Raw genomic sequence first — 22,154 nt, 5'->3', positions numbered from 1 at the left:
AAATACGGGGGGTATATATAAAATGTCTATCTTTTCTAAATGGCTCATTCAATATTTTTGTTAAACCCCTTGAATTAAAACTGAAAGTCTTTACTTCAATCACATTGTGATGGCTTTGTTTGAAATCCACTGTGGTAGTTTACAGAGACAAAATTATGAAGATTGTGTTATTGTCCAAATACGCATGTATCCTGAGTGTACAATGTGTTCTGAGCTGTATACGCTGCTGTTAAATATATAAAACTGAGCAAATGAGGACTGTATAATAAAGAAGTGGGTAGATTGTGTTTGATTTAATTTTAACCTAACCAGAAAATGGAAAGCATGAAAGTTTAACACTGGAAAAATATTATTAGTGACCTAATGACGTTAAGCATGATAAAAAGCTTAATAAGGTCAAACAAAACATTTGTTAAAAATATTATTAAACTCTGTAATACAATTTCTTTCTAGCTTCTTTGCTAGTCTCACCTGGTTTTTCTTAGTGTCAGAAGACAGCACTTTTGTAACACCAATTCTGTGTAGCATGATGTGGACTTTTTGCTCAAAAGTCTGTGGACCCTCTGCTGATCCTTTCTCAGAAAGTTTCTGAAAGAAAAGCAGAAAAGCATCGTGCTCAAAAAGAGATTGAAAGTACATACTGTAGATTGAGTTGTAAGGGCTTTTCAGAATTAGCAGACAATGAGGGAAATAATTAATGCTTCATTCTTCCAGCATTTGCTAAATGCAATAATGTAGAATGATCACAACTATTAAACTATAAAACTGCTCACAACAGCTTAACACTTATCTTAAGTCGTACCTTGCCATGGCTGGCTGCTAAGCTTTCTTCTTCATCAACACCTGTTAAAAGAATAAGTGACTGTGATTTCCCTTCCCGTAATGAGCGGCGGGATGGCTTGAGTTTTCTCTCTGCGTCCGGTGTCTTGCTCTTCTCTCTGTCACTTTCAAGCGTTTTGTTCTTCTCCCGGTCAACACGTATAGGCAGCTGTCCTGCAGGTGATTCTGTTGTTGTTGTTGTTGGTGTTGTGGTTGTAGTTGCTGTTGTAGTTGTTGTTGCTCCTGTCACAGCAGTAGGTCCAGTAGTGGAAGCAATAGTAGAAACCTTTGCTGCACTCTCTTCAGCCTTTTCTGCAGCACGTGCTGCCTCTCTCAGAGGCCGAATCAGGTCCGCTATTGAAGTCTTTTTAAGCCTTAGGCCTCCAGAGGGGCTGCTTTCAGGAGCACCCTCACCTTTTTGTCCTCGGGATGACCTTGGTTTTTTGAAGGCAAAGAAATCCCCAAATTTTTTCTTGATGGTCCTGGTGCCAGAAGGAGGCGTTGAGCAAACTGGCTCTTGAACTTTTACAGGCTGAAGGAACTTTCTAAAGTACAAAAATAAAGAAGAGCAGTGACAAGAAACATGCTATGCAACAACTTGCAATATGCCACTTGTTCAAATGTTTGTGTAAGTTACCACTTAAACAATAAAAAAGTTAGAGGAATTTGTTCCTTGCTTTGTTTAGAATAAAAACAGAGGGTAATGCTGGCCTTTGCTTTGCTTATGTTAATACCATAATCGACTTGGTACCAAAACATAAAACATCCATCCTCCCAATTTTTAGGAATACAAATACAATTCTACCACATCCTACTCCTAGCAGATGACTCATCTGCACCATTATATGTATTCTCCTGGGTACCATGGAGTTCAAGCCTTTACTGGCTTTTTACTGCAAGGCTTGCCTTGTTATTTTACAACAGTGAGTCTTTTCACTACATCATACTAATTTGGAGATACTTAAAGAGCCATCTTAAAAACATCTTAGTTCAACAGTGCACCTGCCGTTCCTCTTGAATTAAATGCCACATAACCTGTCATACAATGGGGTCATTGTTTTTGTTTAGGGGTCTCCTTGGGGGGATGCTGGCAATTACTGTAGCTCTATTTGTGTGAAGTTTTCATTATAATGTTAAGTATGTAAGGTAGTTTAAATAAGTGTCTCAAAACTCTTTTTTGTCAGTGATAAACATACTGATTTTTTTTTACTAGATGTTAATTTTTTGGGAGGCAAACTTGTTAATGCTGCTGCTGCTGCTTCATAAATCTAGCATCTTCCATTTAAATTCCATGCCTGCTTTCTGTTTATGAGGAGAAGAAGCATTCTAACTCTGTCTACATGGATTTTTCTCTCGAGTACTTTGGTTTTCTTCCTACATCCCCAATGAAATGTTTCTTGGGCTAATTGGCAATTCAAAACTCACATTTACATTATTTTATTTTATTGTGCTTGTTAGTTTTTCTTACAAAACACCAACAAAATACATTTTAAATGATAAAAGCATGTAATTTTTATTTTCTGCTGTTTGACTATGATATCATTGTATTAGATTACACCATAAAGATCAATCCATAAAAGCATTATAACCAGAGTACAAGGATACTTATTAATGTGGCAACACCAAAGCATTACTTTGTTATTGAAAGGATATTTTGGTGGTGGAGATGGATGGGAACATGTACGGATACAGAGCATTGCTGCACCCACCTCACGATGAACCACTTCAAGATCCCAATTAGGACCTAAATGCTCTTTATATAATGAAATCAAGAATCTCCTAATAACTCCTAAAATTCCTGCTTCCTATTACAAGTGGGTTTAATGCTCCAGATACTTACAAGGGATCTTCTGGTATCAGCTTTTTGGCAAAGAAGTCATCTACTCCTTCATCCACTTTACCATATTTCTCGTTTTCTTCATTTTCACATGAAGTGGCCTGTACCTATTACAATGACAAAACACGTGACATCCAGTGGCTATATATAGTGCTTCCTAGAAAATGCTACTCTCCAGACAGCTGTACTTCTGTTTCTCTTTGTGCAGTAGTTGCCAATTTAACAGCAAAGATTCTTTACTTTTGTCTACTTATTTTTGCACCACTCTAACCCTCAAAAAACTGCCGATTGTTATGTCTGAATCTTATGCCTACTCTGCTAAACTGTTAACATTGGTAGCTTGCCTCTTTGTCTATACATACATCAGCCCAGCTAAGGCAGCTGCTCTAAAGCACACCTAAATACTTGCCGTTGACTTGACACTGATCTGAACTCGTAAATTTCACCCTCATTCTAGAAATGCTGGTATATCATATGAACTTTTGACACTGGAGCTTTCCTTGATTTGTCATGACAAATTAAAATCTATGAAATATCAGACAAGAGCATAAAATTTCAACTTATTGAAAAATTGATCTTAAGGTACATGGAAGCTGATGTTATCTAAAAAATACAAAATGATTATTTTAATAAAATTCAAAGTACTCTGCCTAACAACAACTGCAAACATCTATCATGTTAACAACAAGAAAATATTCATGTATGGTCAAAGGTCAACACCAAAAACAAACAGCTAGAAATTTGCAGAGATGTTTGACCATGCAGTTTAATGTGACCAGTGAGTGTGTTTCTGTCAAAACCAAATAAATCATTAGAAAAACAATTAGAAATTTAACTCATGAAGATTCTGATATTTAGGTTCACAGAAAACATGAATGTAATTTTAACAGACCAAAACTCCATTTATTGAAAACACTGTGTCGAAAAGTACTTCATTTTTACTATAGAAGACAAACAAAATAAAAATAGAAAAAAATACTTGAAAGCATGAACTAACCCAATCAGCCAATAGCTGAATGCACTCACATACACAAACACAATCATAGAACAAATGTAGACCCCCCAATTAACTGAAGAGTCACATATTTGGGATATGGAAGGAAAACCAGAGTACCTGGATAATACACATGGAAACAGGAGATGTGGTACCAAAGACTGAGAGCAAGACTTAAACCCAGGATCCATCCATCCATTATCCACCCAGCTATATCCTAACTACAGGGTCACATGGGTCTGCTGGAGCCATTCCCAGCCAACACATGGCGCACACACACACACACACACACCAAGCACACACTAGGGACAATTTAGATTCGCCAATGCACCTAACCTGCATGTCTTTGAACTGTGGGAGGAAACCGGAGCACCCAGAGAAAACCCACATAGACAAGGGGAGAACATGCAAACTCCACGCAGGGAGGACCCAGGAAGGAAACCCTGGTCTCCTAACTGTGAGGCAGCAGTGCTACCCACTGTGCCACTGTGCCTCACTTAAACCCAGGATGCTAAACCAATTAACAGCCATGCTATTTCACATTGAAGAAATGCATGCTAAATTATATGAAACTAGGTATAAAACTGGAAGTGACTTCCAACATAACCCCCATGTTTAGCTAACATTACATCTTCAGTGTCTTACTATGCAAGACACAGTACAACAAACACATGTTCAGTCTCACAGATTATACACACATACAAATAGGTTACATAAAATCTTGTAAATGCAGTCCAAGTCTTTGAAGGTAAATATGTGATACAAAGATAAATACACTATGATAAAGTGAAAAGAGCATACCAAGAAGGATCCCAGCTTAGAATACTGTAATGCAGTAAATCCTTGCTATATGCAGATTCTTTTCCCACAGATTCACTTATCCATTGTGGGATGTTGTAGGGACGGACATCATGGGGTTGTATTCACACGTGACATATGAGATTCAGCAATAACTGTTCTGTGATGTCCTTAGAGGTCTGTACTGAATGGATCAACATGTGCCAAGAGGTGCGGGTAAGTCGATTGAACCCTACTCATGATAGGGACAAGGTCATGCAATAGTTCCCACTGAACAAGGAATTCCCAGTAAGTGTGTCTCATAAGCTCATACTGATTAATTCCTTGCCCATTGTACACACCACCCTTCAATAATACCGTTCTGAGATTTAGTGAGGTTCTTGCTGCAGTTGCTTGTCGTGTCAGGCTGAACCCCTAGAAGATAACCAAAATTATCTATAGAGGAAATGAAAGTTGTAACAAGGTTTCTGTATGTGAAACAGTGGAAGGATTATTATTGAGCTTTAACAGGCAACAGCAGGGGGTTGGTATGTCAGTACAACCCCATCTACCCTTGAGCCAATGTCCCACTTGATCCTAAAACCAACGTCAGTGGTGCCTTTGTGTCATTACAGACTACGGTAAAGATCAAACCACTGCCATCAATATGTGGTGTTCAAAAGTTCGGCTATGTAACAACCTGCTATAGAGTAGTGTTCTTAGTGCCTTGTAGATCTCATTATGCTCCATTTGTGCAATTAAAAATGCTTGAGTGGAGCCATATATTGGGCCTATGTGAATCATAAAGCAAAATAAATTGGAAAAGAGATTTCCACAGAGCAATGGTGTTGAAGGTGACAGAAAGAAAAGACATGGTTCTGGTTAGCAAAGACATACAAATGTATGTCAAGACTGGGGCCTGAGAAAGGTTGGCTGTGATCAAACAGCCACAACAGAATAAATTAGAGCCACTGTCACCTCAGAACTGAACACTTAAAGCATGTGCAATCATCTTCTGAAAGCATGACTGCTGTCATGTTTGCCCTTGGAATGACTACCATGTTCTTGTCATCACAAACTGAGTGGCGGGAAGAATAGAGGTCTGTCATCTGTAGTAATGAAAGCAGATTCTCCCTGGAAATGAGAGATGGTATTGTACTTGTCCAACAGTGGACTGCTGAGCAGGTGTGTTCATTGTGTGTATGACTGCAACACACAGGAACCATGCCAGGAATCATGGTGTGGGGTGCTGTCAGTTATAGTTCTTGTTTACATCTGGCGTTTGTAGAGGGGGCATTGACTAGTGGTTCATATGTCATGTACATGATCACACCAACCCTGATTCATTCCAGAGTGAAATAGGAAATGTGTTCTTACAGCAGGACACATTGCAACCATGCAACTCAATATTCTATAGAGACTGTTCAAAACTTCCTTGGCCAGCATGGTCACTGTACCTCTCCCCAGTCAAACATGCTAAACCACTGGTGATGAATCTTGACCAGTTGTGTCACCAGGTTGAAAGGACATAGAATGACAGAAGGTTATATGTCATCTGAATGACTTTATGCATGTCAGAGTGCATGCCTGTATTAGAGCACAGCGAGGTTACACACAATATTAATATGAGCATGGTGTTGAAACATGACTCTCATTATACAGAAACAACAATGTCATAGCACCGTTTGTAATCATACTGTTAATACATTTAGATGAGTCTCCTACCCAAATTTTAGTTACATGGTGCTTGAATAGCATATATTGATTACGCTACATTTTTTTTGAATAAATAATAATAATCTCTTTAACTTTTTTTCTGAAAATGAAACCAATCAAATTCACATTTTTTCATCTTCATATGAAGACATGCCTCTTTTCTTACCAGACTTAATCTCACCATTAGCAAGTAAGCACTCATTAATTGTGAATTTGTTTACGAAGTTTCACATTTACACTAAGACAAAACAAGCTCTTCATTAAATATACTGCATAGCCAGAAATTTTATGTAAACATATTAAATATTTAATCTTCTGAATAGTGCCAAATATGAGAAGGACCACTAAATAAATCAAAAGCCTTTTTTGTGAAAATGTCTTATCTCCCTGGTAAAAAGATGCCGGACAATTAAAAAAAAGCTTAAACACTGCAAAAGCAATATAGACCATAAAAAGTATATATCCCCCATATATTTACAGATGATCGGTTATTTTTAACTACTCATACTTAATCATTTATAATGAGTCACACTACTATTCTCACGTAAGTTAACAGATATACTGTAGCAATTACAAATGCTGTATATTTGTATATATGTTATGACATTCACTTGACATCCTCTGAAGATTATGGCCATGTACAGAATATTTTGAGTTATTCTTCTTCTGTGATCTCATGTGTCATTCTGCTCTTTCTTTCTCCCATTGTTCATTTGTAAACTATAACTGTCAAACTGAACAATATTGATATCTGAAATATGGCAGAAAAATCAAGTATGTTTCACTCCACTAACTGTATTTCAGATACATCAGTGTCCATATCACAAAGGACCTGACATGGTCCAAACACATTTATTCCTTGGTGAAGAAAAGGGATTTCAGGCTGCTCTCCCAGATACTAAAGAACCTCTACATATCCACCATCGAAAGTATCATGACAGGAAGTATTACAGCCTGGTTTAGAATCAGCACACAGCAGGACCACATGGCTCTGCAGAAAGTCATGTGGTCAGGTGAATGAATCACTGGGTGTGCACTCTTTATCTTTGATGACATCTATATCACGCAATGTAGGCAAAGAAAATTATACAATATGCCAGCGTTCCAACAATGGCTTTTTCTCTGTGTTGTAGTTTGGGAAACATTACCTCAGAGTTCAGAGAGACTAAGGAGTAGCTTATTTCCACAGTCTATAGGCATCCTAAATGAGCACAGTACCTAGAACTACATGGTGCCCTATTGTTTATAATATTAATATAATGCCCACTACTGCTGCCATTTTACACATTGGACTGATTTTATTTATATTTACAGAGTTTTACAGGTTTCATGACCCATCCAAAGGACGGCACTATTTTTACAGCAGTGTCCCCATCAATGCACTGATGCATTGGAATCCACATTCAGACCACAGGGTAAGCACCTTCTCCTGGCCCCGCCAACACCTCTTCCAGCACCAACCCAAGCTTTTCCGGGTTGGTCTCCCATCCAAGTACTAACCGAACCCATACATACTTTGCTTAAGAAGGATGACCTGTTCTGAAGTGAATGTGGTATGGCTGCTGACATATTTGTGTAATAATATATAATATATTTGTATAAATCATGCATTTATACAACAGCAACAAAAAAAAATAACCAAAGTACACATGCTGCATTGAATTAATATATGCCATGAACAGTTTTATATTCTCTGTATAGTGCTAATCATGCATACTTCGTAAATGTCTTATGGGTAATGGTTCAGGTTTATTCGTGGAGAAAAGTGATGCACCAGAATGAATCCAGTTTGCTTTTCCTCTAGAGTGAAGGAGAAGCCGCCAAAGAACAACTGATGTCACTTCTGGTGCAATCACCACAAGCCTGCCTCTTCTGCTTCCCACCAGACGTAAACCTTGCACGTCCTGGAAGTGAGCATTCAGTACAGAACCACCTTTGGAAGAGGTCGGAAAATGCAGAATAAAAACCTACAGTGGATCTCCTAAGCAGAGGGTGAGAACTACAATAATAGCTAGGGGGAGTTCTACACATGCCACTATGGGCACATTATGGCTGCTAGAGACAGATGAGTCCTGAATGTTCATTAAATGCCCCGAATCAGGCAAGGGCACCATTCATAAATGTCATGGAGAAAAGGCAAAAGGTTTTAAGTCATCAGGACTGACAGGTGAAAGTACATGGCCAATAGCTGGGAAAGGTGGACCCAGATTGCTCATTCTAGGTTCAGGGAACACCAACAGGAGGCTAGTATTTTCCTTTATGTCTACTAGGATGCAGCATAGGGTAGTCTATTTAAGGAAGGGTGCATGATGGTTGCCTGCAAATCCTATCTCTATATTGTATAGGCAAAGGTACTGCTTACTCTAGAGCTGAGAGGAGAATCGGGGTCAAAGCTGAAATGGTGGGAATAGGTAGCCAGAGCTGACAAAGAAAAAGTAAGAGAGACAGAGAGAGAGAAAGAGAGAGAGAGAGAGAGAGAATGAGGAGCTGAGAATTAGGGATCAAGCTATTATAATGATGAACAGACATCAACAGGTGACTTGGTAATTCCAGAGAGGCTATGGGTTTGTTAGTTTGTCTGTTTAGTGTCACTTTGTGTTCTTAATTGTGTGATCCCTTTTAGGAGCTTTATTTTGTTATTAAAAGAATAGTTCTATATAGATTTGTACAGTTATTCTAAATGTTTAACATCACAAGTGTCCTCTCTTGTCACAGTCAAATAGGGAGGTAAAAACATAATCACATGGACTGTTGAATTAAACCTGTGTGTGATAAAGTGAGGTCCGCGGCTGATTGGCACCATTTTAAATAAATAATCTCCACACTCATGGCTTTAAGGAGGGGGTGTGGTAGCATGGCCGGAGCAGTTCTCAGAAGCAATGCAGGCAGTCCCGCACTTAATGCCGCAGGTACAGAATCGCCCGTGGTCGTAATTAATGCCAGGAGCATTAATCGTCACACCTGTACCGTGTCCCCATTTTAAAAGGTGAAGCACAAGTGTACAGGAGAGAAAGAGAGAATGGAGGTGAAAGAAAGAAGGTGGCAGGAGGAGAAAAGAGCTGGTGAGGAAGTGAGCAAGCAAAAGGGAACAGGCTCATAAAAATGAAAGCAGGTACCTGAGAGAAGCATAGACATAGAATTACTAGACAGTGCATGACAAGCAGCATCGTAAGTCAACGTCGCCGCCATATTGCAAGTGGCACTGCTGTGTTGTGAAGTAATGTATAAAGATGCCTCACGCATGTGCTGCTTGGGATTGTACAAACCCCTGTACGCTCCAAACAAGATCCTGGGGGATTACATTTCATAGGTAAGGCTGAACAATTGTTTTGGTTATATTTGGCCAATTGAAAATCCCGTTTTATAATCTTAACTTTAGCCACGCCAGGCTAAGCTAGCAAAGCTATGCATTTATTTGCTCAAGTGAGCCTCCAAACAATTTTTTGGCTAAACATAATTTAGTCACTAACTATGTAGGTTGTTGTTAGCTGTTAACATTTCTCAAATTCTGAAGGTTTCCCAAAGAAATCCACCTCAGGAAGCAGTGGGAGGTAGCCCTTAGATGGGATTTTGAGAAAGCTGTCCTGTGCCGTGTGCCGTGCTAGTTTGGTAACAGATGCTGTACCAGCATCATATTATCAAAGCTACCACTTGCTCACATTAAAAAACAAAGGAGGTTTGATGATTCCTTCTAAGGGTACAGTCAAGGTGCTCAAAGTAACTGAGAGTGTTATCTGACAGTCGACATTAGGGCAAGCTGTCAGTGTATCTTCGATCAGTCAGTTTGTTCGGGCTGAAATTGGTTCAGGTGATGTATTTATTCTCAAAGAACACAATGAAGAAACACGGTTTGAAATTGACAACCATCATTTTATGCTCATGTCTTTAGTTGTGTCTGTCTTCCACAAACTAAGGCTGCACCATATTGCCAGACTGAATACTCTCAAATTACAGAGTGGCAACACGCGGAAAAAGCTATGTAAGACAGTTCTGTTTCAAGGATTTTAGATCCTATCCTGTATATATTTAATTAATTACATTGTGTGTGTGCATGAAAAAGAGAGACTGAGAGAGGAATGAGTGAAATGTTTTCAGAAATTATTAAGTCAATTTGTATACAATAAAATTGCTTATTTTTGTCATTGAGTGTATCATTTCACTGGTAAAAGAAAGACCAGACTGCCAGTTGCAGTCTTACTATTTAGACTTTCAGACATTGGTCAAGTTTTCGTCTCAATAATTATTAATAAATAATAATAATAATAATACATTTTATTTAATAGGCACCTTTCCTAGCACTCAAGGTCACCTTACAATAAAATTAAACAACATTAGTAAAATTAAAACAAGAGAATGTTAAATCAAAAAGCAATAATTAGCAAATAAACAAAGATAACTGGCAGTAACAGTGCAGAATTCACAATTGGTATGCCAGTTTGAAAACATAAGTTTTGAGGGTAGTTTTAAAATGTGTTATTGAATCGAGATGATGTATATGAGAGGGAAAAGAATTCCAGAGTTGAGGCGCACTACGAGAGACGCTCGAGCTCCCAGAGCACTGAGTCTGACGTGTGGCACAGAAAGTCGAGCTGCAGATGAGGATCTGAGTGAATGACAGGGAGTGTCAGTCTGGAGGAGTTGTCGAGAGCTTTAAATGTTCACAGCGGTATTGTGTATCTGTATTCTGTAGTTGAGATAGAATAGGTGTAATATGCTCAGTGGATTTAGAACAAGTTATTGTCCTGACAGCAGAACTTTGAAGAAGTTGTAAGCCATGGGTAGGTTTTTGTGGGATGCCAGATAGATATCATTACAGTAATCTATACGTGAGGTGACTCGTGCATTAACCAATACTTCAGCATTGTGTTGCGTAAGAACAGGACGAAGTCTAGAAATGTTTTGTAGCTGGAAGAAGGCAGTCCGAGAAATGTTATTTATATGGGAGGAATTATTTAATAATAATTATTATTATTATTATTGTTATTTAATAATTGCCATTATTAGTGTATAAATGGATATAAATAATTGCATTTAAATGATTCGCCAAAATCTGTGGTATGTAAATGATACTGTTTTAAACGTTATTGTTTTTTCATCAGAAAACCCGGTTTCCAGGTCTACCTGTATTAGTTTAATTGGCACTTTTGCCACTCGTAAGGACACACGGACGTATCGTGTCGACAGGGCAACACAGTGAATGTGGCGTCTATCTATATATGAGAAGGAGTGTGCAGCTGACACTTGGTGGGGGGAGGGGGCAGTTGGAAGTTGTTGCTCCTGGTGAGCAGTTCTGAGGAGCAGGAGTGATCAAGAAGGTTGAATGGCTCTCCACGTAAGGCTGGGAAGAATCTGGGGGTCGAGGAGGTTTGTGGGGACAGCACCAGTGTGAGCACCCTGGTCAATGGGGACCCGAGTCTCAGTCCAGAGAGAGCCTGTACATAGCCATAGGGCAACTCATCTGCTGCAAGGCCTGAAGGTCGGTTTGTACTTACAACAGGAATGCAAAATGTCAGATTTTTCAGCAATATATGGAACATTTTTAGGGTTAAGTTTTTAAATTCCATTTTGGAAAAATCAGAGCTCTTCAAGTTAAATAATTATGCTTTAAAACATTTTGTGTACAGTATCTGCAATTTCTTCTCATATTTATTATTTTTGCATCTCGCATTTATTTTGTACAGATATATTATGTATGGTCCCCATTCAAAAATGCTTGCAAATTTCTATTTGTTTTATTTTTAGGGGTATTCTGAAAAATCAGTACAACTAACTTTTTTCATTTAAATTGGGCTAACAGTTTTTAAAATTGTATTCATTTTATTGTAATCATTCCATACAAATAGATCAATTTTTACAAAAAAAAAATAGGATGAAAACAAATTGACCCCCATCCCTAAATCGGGCTAATAGTCCTAAGCAAAAAAAAATTTAAAAATTCGGATATGAGCATCAGTAGGTTTTGCGCTCCAGGAACCAAGTTACTCGAACTACTTTATAACATTTCAGTAATTATTTACTGTTCTGATACTGACCTTTCTGATTATAAAATAGGTCATTATGATAGCAATTGCTAAGAAGAATTCATAATTAATTGCAGAATTACAATATTTGAGGGCTCCTCTAGAGTGCCTCTTTCTCCTGTTCGATTTGGCTCAAAAACTAATCAGCACATCATTATCATCTCATAACAGGCTTAAGTTTTGAGTTTGGCATTTTTCTGTCTAGCCATTTAAGCTGTAGACCATTCTCAAGAAACTGTGACACACACACAGACACATACCCACTATCAAGATATCGATGTTTTCAGTATCAGGGGACAAATCTAAAGCTTTCACTCCTCCTCCATAGAAGATAGGTTATGGTGGGGGACGGTGCAAAGCAAAAAACCCTAAACTTTACTACCTAAAAGAATCCTTGATCCCTTTTTTCAAAGAAGAACTTTTTTATACATTATGCTAATTTTTTTTTTTTTTAATGTACACTGTTGCAGGGTATATATAAATATGTACTCTACTTGCAAGATGACAGAGTTTATCCATTAAAGCTGACGCTTTTGGTCAAACTGCTCTTGATTTTAGTGCAAAAACTTACATTCACTGTTTTCTTAAAATGGGGTTGCTTTACACCATCATGCTGGTTATCCAGATTAACTGTCCAGTCTTACAGAAAATTCATGTGTGGTTTGACTCCATTCAAAAACAGGACTAATTCAGTTTCTTAAGGATTTTGTTTCTAGTGCCCTGACAGTGGATCCATGTGACATGGTGACAACCTTCTGAGAATATCAAATCAAAGACAAGTATTGTCAATATTTCTGGCTTTATGTTCAGAGAAATCCACCATGAAGATTAACAAGGATAGTTGCAGTGGTTATTACAGTTACATCATGGATTTAGCATCCTGAGTGCAAATCCTGTTCTCAGTAATTGTCTGTATAAAGTGGACACATTCACCCTGCCTGTACATGGTTTTTTTTTCCACAATACTCTAGTTTTATCCTTGCACTTTCTCAAACATGCCAAGATGGCTATGTTATTGTGAAGCAACAGCTAGCTTCCAATTTTGCAATAGAGAATTGTTATGGTAAAAAACACTTCTTCAATTACCATGCACAGTTTAGTCTAAGTAATAATGCATGTGTAGATATCCTAAGATTAGTTTTCAGCTTCCACTCCACCTCTCTATATATTTTGGTACAGTATTGTGCTTAATCCAAATAAGATTTACCACCATAGCATTACATTACTGATGCTGATTCTCTCTCCAAAGTATTCATTCCACTTGTAATCACCTAACCAGACATTTTGACATCTTTGGGCACCTGGAGTTTTCAGCTTAATATGGAAAAGAAGTGCTCAATAAAACAATGCAGACCATTAAAAACAACCCTATTATAGACCTGTAAACGATTATGTTGCTACTAAAAGATTAAGTGATAAAAGGCAAGTTGAACTGTAACACTATCTGCATCCAGTCTGATTGCAGAATTCATTTTTTAATTTATCTGACATATACCAATTAATTACATGTATATAGTACAAGTTTTTGCTCCTTGTGATCTTTCTGTTTTATTGGCTGTTATTATATATCAGCTTACGGCACAATAAAACAGGCAGCTTGAAGGGTTTAGGCCTTCATTTATAACGGGTTTAAATCCAACCATCCATCCCCCTATATCCTAACTACAGGGTCACGGGGGTCTGCTGGAGCCAATCCCATCCAACACAGGGCACAAGGCAGGAAACAAACCCCAGGCAGGGTGCCAGCCCACCGCAGGGTGTGCGCACACACACACACACACACACACACACACTAGAGACAATTTAGAATCACCAATCCACCTAATCTGCATGACTTTGAACATGCAAACTCCATGCAGGGAGGACCCGGGAAGCAAACCCGGGCCTACTCACTGCGAGGCAGCAGCGCTACCCACTGCGCCACCGTGCCGCCCCAGGGTTTAAATCATCTTCTCAAATTCTACTATCAGTTCCCCATTGTAGTATTAAATATTCAAGCCAATGCCAAAAGATAAAGGCAATGAATAAAAAATATTTACTACATGTAGAGACAAAACTAATTAATAAACCTTGCTGTGGGATTAGATACCACCTATAACCACCTGATGGTCAAAGAAAGCTTAAAAACGATAACACATTTCAATCTGCCTCATTTAGCTAGTTTGTGGTTAGTACCTTATCAGATCTCCAAAGGAATAAGCTGTTGCCTTTGCATATGTTAGTATCATTTTGTCTACTAATCTGGAATACCTCTTCTCTGATATTGTGTCCTATTATCTGTAATTACAATGTATCACTTTTTCTGAACTTCATTTGTTCAGTATTTTGAATGATGGCCTACATAGTAGAAAACCGGTGGTCAATTCTGTTATTAGCCTCGATTTTTGCTGGTGGTCAAGTTCCAATTTATACTGTCTTTCCACCTCCAAACAAGAACCACTAAGGACCAGAAACTGAGTGATGGTCAGTTCAATTTTGTTATTGCTTTTCCAAGTGAGAGCTCTAAAGGAGGTATTACTTGCATTTAAACTTAAGTGACAGGAAGGTACCAAGTCAAAGCTACTAACCCATTTCAGTTTACTAAATAAATATGGGTCTGCAAATTGAGATGTTTTCATTCTCTACATTCTAAATGCATCTTGCTTAGAAACAAGCTCTTGGAAGACCCCATCTTGGTGTAGACATTATGAAAACAACAAAGACATCTTCATTTATGTCAATGCGTCACACCTACACCCCTTCTACCTAAAATTTCAGAAATGTAATTTGACATAGACAGCCCTAAAATGATACAGTGGTAGCCATTATCAGAGATGCGATGTGTGAGAACAGTATAACTTATAAATACTGTATGTCAGAGATTATGGTGGTTATGGTCTACATATAAATATCCTTGGAGTTTAAAAGGATACTCCTAGGCCCTATTTGCTATGTATTTCTGTTTTAATTATTACTTTAATTCCATCACTTACTAGGGAAGTTTCCATTCTAGGAACTCTTGGGTACTCTTGTAGACAATTGCTAGGTAATGGGCTCCTGTGACAGAGAATTGTAACAGAGTAACTGCCATGACACCACACTATCTTTTGAGAGAATATCAGTTTTTAGCAGTGCTGTGTATCTGCAAGATGAATTCAGTTCCCAAATTGAGCTTACTCCACAATTCACACTAGTGTTGTTAGACAAACTACAAATTGCGTGAAGATGGGGTCAGCCTTCTACCTACACGGGAAGTCGGAAAATTGGTGACGTTGGAAAGTTCAATATGGCGGCCGATAGTGGCGTCATACCATCGAAATAAGTAAGTACATCGGTTTCGGTGAAGATGTGGTGTATCACAAATGTGCTGCAAAATGTGCTTGTAATGCACAAAAATTATTTTCACGCATACTGTATATGTGATATTGGTTTTATCACAGTGCTCTATAGAACATTCACAAGTTACAATTTATTTTTAAAAAATCATAATGATATTATATGTGGTTTTATTGAATTTTTTCTAGTCTTCAGTACATTTTACTATGTTATGAGATAACGTTCAACATCCTGACTAGACAACAGAAGGCAACTCAAAATCATTTTTTTAAAATTCTGTGACTTAATATAAGATTTAATGTATGTTATTGTGGAACCTACTGTAAATGGCAAAATCTGCTTATAAAATGCTAAACCATTTGGGAAAAATCATTTAACACTGTACAGGATTATGCTAGTTTACCATCTTACAGAATATGCTTATATCCATAAAAATATTTACTTGCCATGTGGACATGTTGCTGTATAATGGGCACAGAAATGCTCCCTGTATCACAGTTGCAATTGCACACTATATGTGTCTGTTTCCTTGCCCTTCAATTCTATTCTCCGTATTCACACACCCCCGCCACGGTAACAAGATCACTGTTCATTTTCCAAAGAACTGGGGGGATGTGTATAACTCATTCCCAGCTGATTGTGTTGATTAATATGCAGTACCTTGCAATGCACAAATGCTACATGAAACCTGCTTTCTCTGTCTTTCTTTCTGCCCCAGCTGCTAGCTTCTTACTGCACGCATTGGTTTTCCCCTGCACACACATACAGACACTCACACGCGCAAACAGGCACACGCATACAGTCTGGTGCGGCAGAGGAAGGAGGGTCCTTCTTTGAAGCCCCTGTCTTCTGATCGTGGATTGTAAACAGGTTTGTGTCATTCCAATCCTCCCCTGAGAATTGTGACACCATTTGCTTAACATCATTATAGACCTCCTTGACAAATCTGAATCCTTTATTAATAACAATAAAGATTTCGTATTCACTAGACTTCCCTTTGCAGAAAAATATCACATTTATGAATGTAAATTCATTGCTTCCTAGCAAAAAATAATTTACTGAAATGTCTCAGTCATACAAAGCAGACACAGTATGCATTACAGCAACACTGTAAAACAGTGATACACCATAAGGAAGCAAAAAAGCTCATTTATTCAAATAATACACTTTTGACACATTTAATTCTTAGATGAGAAATTAAAACTTGCAGTTTGTAGAAGGATCTCTACTTAATCCAAGTGTAGACTCGTCTACCATAAGTCTGCTTTTCATGTAATAAGCATTAATAATTAAAACGCAGCGACACTTGCAGCAGCAGCAGTAGCCCTCACCCGACTGCCTTAATCCCAACCTGTCTTTGGTTGAACAAGAGCCCTGCTTCATCCTCTCCCTGCACAGGCAGCAGCAAACAAATGCAAAGCAGCAAACGCATGCCTAGCTTGCCCTATAATGCAGCCAGGTTACATGCTGAGATTCCAACCCCTTCCCTTGTGCTGTTGTTATTACCATCAGCATTGTCCCTTTCCAAATGGCAGAAATACAAGGCATTAATAAAAGTAACAGTTTCTTACATTGGGCTTGCTGGGAGGTTGCTTGTTCCTGCGATTTGGTCTTGGCCTAGCTCGCGTGTAATGCTGCAGTCTCTGTCCTTCAATGGGCAGGTCCATAAGGCGCTGAGGAGATGCAGGCTCTGAGCTGGGAGGCAGACTGTTGCTAAGAGCAGCATCCTCTGAGGAGGCGGGGCGGGACTTCGTCAGAGGCCTGCTGACTGACAGCTGATCGGAACCACCACTGCCTTTGGTATCCTCCTGCTGGGAGTCTGCGTCCAGCTCTCCCTGATCTGGGGGGAGGGAAAGAAATAGGGAGAGGGAAAAGGGTGGGGAGAGATGAAGGGTGGGGAACACAGGCAGAGAGAGAGAGAGAGTGAAGAATAACATTAGGGGGATAAAGACAAATACACAGATGTAAATTGAAGGGGGTAAGTAAATAATGGGGGGAAGAAGAAAAGGAAAAACGAAAGCACAAAGAGAGAACAACATAATGTGGGGCTTGAAGAAGAACAACAAAAGAGATATGCAAAGAGGCAAAGAAGGTGGAGACAAAGGGGGAGTTTAAGGGTGAGAGGGGAGGAATAGCAAGATAAGAGAGAACTAGAATAGAAGAGAAACGGTACCATATACACATTGTGGAGGGAAGTTACAGAGAAATGAAAGGGAACCAGAGAGAGGATAAGGAAGAATTTAAAGGATAAAGCAGAGGAATGGAGAAATACAGAAAAATAAGGAAGAGAGAGAGAGAGAGTATTGAAGGTATAAATGAAAAGGGAGGAAATGAAGGCATAAAGGATACAAATTACACAGACAGAGAGGTATAAAGAGAGAGAGGGAGAAAGAACGAGAAAGAGAGAGGGAAGTAAAGGAAAAATTACACAGAGAGGATACAATATGGTCAAGGCAAAATTAATAAGAAAAAGTATATGAAAAGTATGTACAGAAAACAAATGAATGAATGTACAGCATATACAGAAAAATTGGGGAAGAACAGAAACAATACAAGACATATAAGAATAGAGGCAACAGGAGAGGATGTAGATTAGTACTTACTGTCAATTGAGAAGAGAAAATACAAAAAAAAGAAAGGGAAATAGAAGGAATTGGGAAAACAATAAACAGAAACAAAACGGAAACAGTAGAATAGAGGCTTGGTTCAGTACTCTGTAAATAGAACATTTCTAAAGACAGAAAACTGACATTCACTGGCCTGCAAGTAACCTGGTCATGCTCCATTTAACGAGCACTCATTACTGAAAACTCAATTGCCTCGACATTTCCTCTTGAAGTTGAATTGTGGCATTTACTTTCACTCCAAACAAAAATATATAGTAAACTTTAATGTCCAGAGTTAATCAGTAACACAATAATATACAAGTCATTGTGCCAGAAAGAGTAGTGAAATTATAAGTTAACAAATCCACAAGAAAGGCACAGCAAAAATGACTGCTTTCTATTTACACATTTACTTATATAAACTAAATGCACTGAAGATTAACTATGTTTCTGGCATTGCATACTGTTGACCTTCTCTGTTCATTTTATTACTGTGGATAAGTTCAGGGATAATTAACTTATAAAAAGTACACAAATAAAATTAAATGGAACTAACAAAAAAATTCACACTCAGTGTAGTGGCATGATAGTTTGCTTAGTATACATGTTTTCCTTGTTCTGACAAGTACCTAAAAGTTGCAGTTATAAGCATGTATTTTGGCATGTAATGTATGTATTACAAGAAAAGACTGCCATACACACTGAATGCAGTCCATCCATCCTCTCAAGAGTGTATTGGTTTTGGCTTGTCAGTAAAATGACAAATGTAAAGTACTTTTACATTCTGAATTGTGGTGTGGCTTTTTACATGGAGATTGATTGATATACTCATTTCAAAGTTGGCAAGGAAATATGGTGTGAGTTCACACAGTTGCTGGTTCAGTTCCAACTGCTGTCTCCATCTGTGACCAAAGCTAATCATTTACCTGTCAACAATGTTAAAAAATGTGAACATTATTTTTTTCTCTCAAAGAGCTACAAGTTTAGGAAGTGCAAGTCAACATGGTGAATGTAGACTAGCAGAACTATCATCTGGATATAATTTATTCTATTACAGACAGATTTTTTTTTTGTAACTTTCCCCTTGGGATTAATAAAGTATCTATCTATCTATCTATCTTCTGGTATATAATCTTGATCCAAAGATTTTTAGTAGAATATAATAAAGCAATACTTGCACCACTAAACAATTTCACCACAAAATGAGAATTAAGAAACAACAATATGCTATATATATTAGCGCTCCTTGCTGTCACACTATCTATGTTTTAATTGTTTATTACTCAGATTTGCTTTTAATGTTGTAGAAGAAGTATAAAGGGCTAAATAGCTCCACATATTTTTAAATATAAATCAAATTTAAGAAAAAAAAATCTGGATAACAAGAGAGCTCAGTTGCATTATTTTCAGTATTAAAAAGACATGGAGAATAAAAAGAAAATAGACTTATATCTACCTATGTAGTTTTCTAACTACTGAGGTAATCATTTTTAAAGACATATAGTGTCGGCCATTTTGATGCTGTACAATGTAGTATTGCAACATTTTTATTGTAGTATATCATCAATAAACTATAAAGTAGTATATGCATTTTTCTGCATGTTTGCACCACCTATGGGAATGTAGATGAAATGCATTTTATTGGACTTACTTAGAGAAATGCATTACAGGGTGTCCTCGGGTTACGACACAGTTCCGTTCCTACAACAGTAAAACTGTAATTTTGGAGTAAGTTGAAAGAAACCCTAACCTAAGTCACTTACCTATCCACACATTTGCAAAATCATAATCTAGAACATAAAAACACAACTAAGCCACAGAAAAAGGACATAAATATTCTATACTGTACACTGTACTGTAGTAACAGAAAAAAATCCTTACCTTTATTCCTTCTCACATCTTAATTTTTATAAGTTTTTATGGAAGTGAGCATTGTAAACCCGAAATGTTGTATGTCGAGACATTGAAACTTGAGGACTCTCTGCACTTGTATATTTCCATTCAGTTCACTAATATTATATTAGAGGGATTAACTTGAAGTTGCTTCCTACTACATAATGTTTGATAGCCTAAATTGCATCACAGGATATATTGCTGCTCTTTTAGCAATCTAACCTTCAGTTCTAACTTGCAATGGACTTTATTTTATACCATGGTTTAAAATTAAATCCACAATGTACCTTGTACAGGTGTGTAATGCATTTATCTCACTACAAAAAAAAGAGACCATTAATAAAGTGATCACCAATTTATTTTTTCTGAATTATGAATTATTTTAAATTTATAGCCACTAATTTGTTTAAGTTAATCCAAAGATTTTAGATGCTCCCCAATTTAATTAAAATCTGTTCAGTTATTTTATTGTGATATGGTAGTAACACAGAGAGACATAACTAATTTACAGCAAGGTAAGAGATGAAATTAAAATATTTAAAATACAAATAAATGGATCTAATTCAATATATATTTAAGTGTTCAAGTTTATTTTGTATATACAAGCTACAAAATTGACATACACAAATCTATGGCAGAGTTTATTTTGCAAATTACAATGCACAATCTCTACAACAAAAAACAGCCATACTAAGATTGGGAGCTCCTAAGTATGAAAAAACTAGTTCACTTTTCTATAATAAACCTGATACTCATCTCTCTAATGACAAATGCTACTGAAACACATAGACAGATCTCATTTGCATATGCAGTAATTTCATTCCATTTTTCATGCAAACTGTTAGTGGAACTTACTGTCTTACATATAAAATCTGGGACATGGTGAACTTGTCTATGTGACAGGTAAAATCGATCCCAGGAGAGCCGTATTACTACCATTTCAACATCAAAAAGCTTTTTTTAAAAAGCTAGACTTACTCTGAATTACTGGGGTTGGACGAATACTTCTGGTGTGCAGGGTTTGCCTTCGGATGACTGGAACATACTGGCAAAGAAAAAATTCAGGCAAGACATTACTATGATTTGCTGAAGTGGACAGTGGAATGGAAATGCTGCTACACTATTCATGATTGTTCACATAGAGTATTATATTCTGCACTACCTAGGAAAAAACTGGCCATGGTATAGCAAGATAACTCCATACAACCTGTTACTTACAGGAAATTGCACAAATGTACATTCAGACATACAAAGTTTACTTCTAATAAAATGTCAGTCAATCAGTCATTCTCCAACCCTCTATATCCTTAACACAGGGTCATAGGGGTCTGCTGCAGCCAGTCCCAACCAACACAGGGTGCAAGGCAGGAACAAATCCTGGGCAGGGCGCCAGCCCACCGAAGTAAAATAAAATGTAATTTTTAATATTTCAAAGCTGGAGAAGATACTACTTTACCTTGAGCACAGTTAAAAAATCCAATACTGGTGTGCTGTGTGGGCATTGAGGCCTGCACATGATACCCTGCCCCTGCAATTCATTGTGCACTACTGTGCTTCTATAGTCTACTTAATCTTCACATCAGAAAAGGTTTTGGGTGCTCCTAACAATAAAATCAGCCAGGAGGCCACCTACACAGATACAGAGGCAACAATTCTTTAATTATAAAAAAGAGATTTTTAGATCATGCGCTCAGCTAGTGGGCCACCTACACACAAGTTGGACTGCTTTACACATGGGGAAATATTCTCTCCTTAAAAGCTTGTGCAGTGATATGCATAGATATATAAACACATACACATGCGCTTCTGGCTGCTTCTCAAGGAATAGATATGAATCTAGCAAATATGTGGGTGTTGTAAGAGACACCAACACTTTCATGTGCACACACGTATGTACACAAGGTTACTGCAAATGTGCACATACCTACACATTAGCATTCAGTTTTTATTCTACCTTTTTACGTTCATCCACTTCTAAATTGCTCCTCACAATGAGAATCTGAGTAGGGTATACACAACATATTTCTTTTCTTATTTCTGGGAGGTAATTTTTTCCAAATGCATCAGCACAATAATAAAAAGTCAGCCCAAACATACAGTCCCCACAGAAGAGCCCACAAGGATGAATGCTGCTCTAGGGAACAATGGCAAATCTTGGTGTGAGTACACACATTTCT

At 37.7% G+C, this 22,154-nt stretch overlaps 1 protein-coding gene across 2 annotated transcripts in view; it reads right to left on the bottom strand.

The window, feature by feature from the left end:
* The window catches only part of carmil2 (capping protein regulator and myosin 1 linker 2), a 118,711-nt gene that overhangs the window by 19,341 nt on the left and 77,216 nt on the right, over positions 1 to 22,154 (bottom strand). For both annotated transcript variants that reach the window (XM_039763036.1, XM_039763037.1), the window contains exons 30-34: positions 20,956 to 21,022; positions 17,050 to 17,318; positions 2,660 to 2,763; positions 803 to 1,364; positions 472 to 588 (exon numbers count right to left, since the gene is read on the bottom strand). In XM_039763036.1, the coding sequence (XP_039618970.1) occupies positions 472 to 588; positions 803 to 1,364; positions 2,660 to 2,763; positions 17,050 to 17,318; positions 20,956 to 21,022 (1,119 nt within the window). The remainder of the gene's footprint in view (positions 1 to 471; positions 589 to 802; positions 1,365 to 2,659; positions 2,764 to 17,049; positions 17,319 to 20,955; positions 21,023 to 22,154) is intronic.

The sequence above is a fragment of the Polypterus senegalus genome, chromosome 9, assembly GCF_016835505.1.
Source record: "Polypterus senegalus isolate Bchr_013 chromosome 9, ASM1683550v1, whole genome shotgun sequence".
Lineage (NCBI taxonomy): Eukaryota > Metazoa > Chordata > Cladistia > Polypteriformes > Polypteridae > Polypterus > Polypterus senegalus.
Note: the sequence above shows the minus strand (reverse complement) of the source record. Positions and strands in the feature narration are given on the sequence as shown.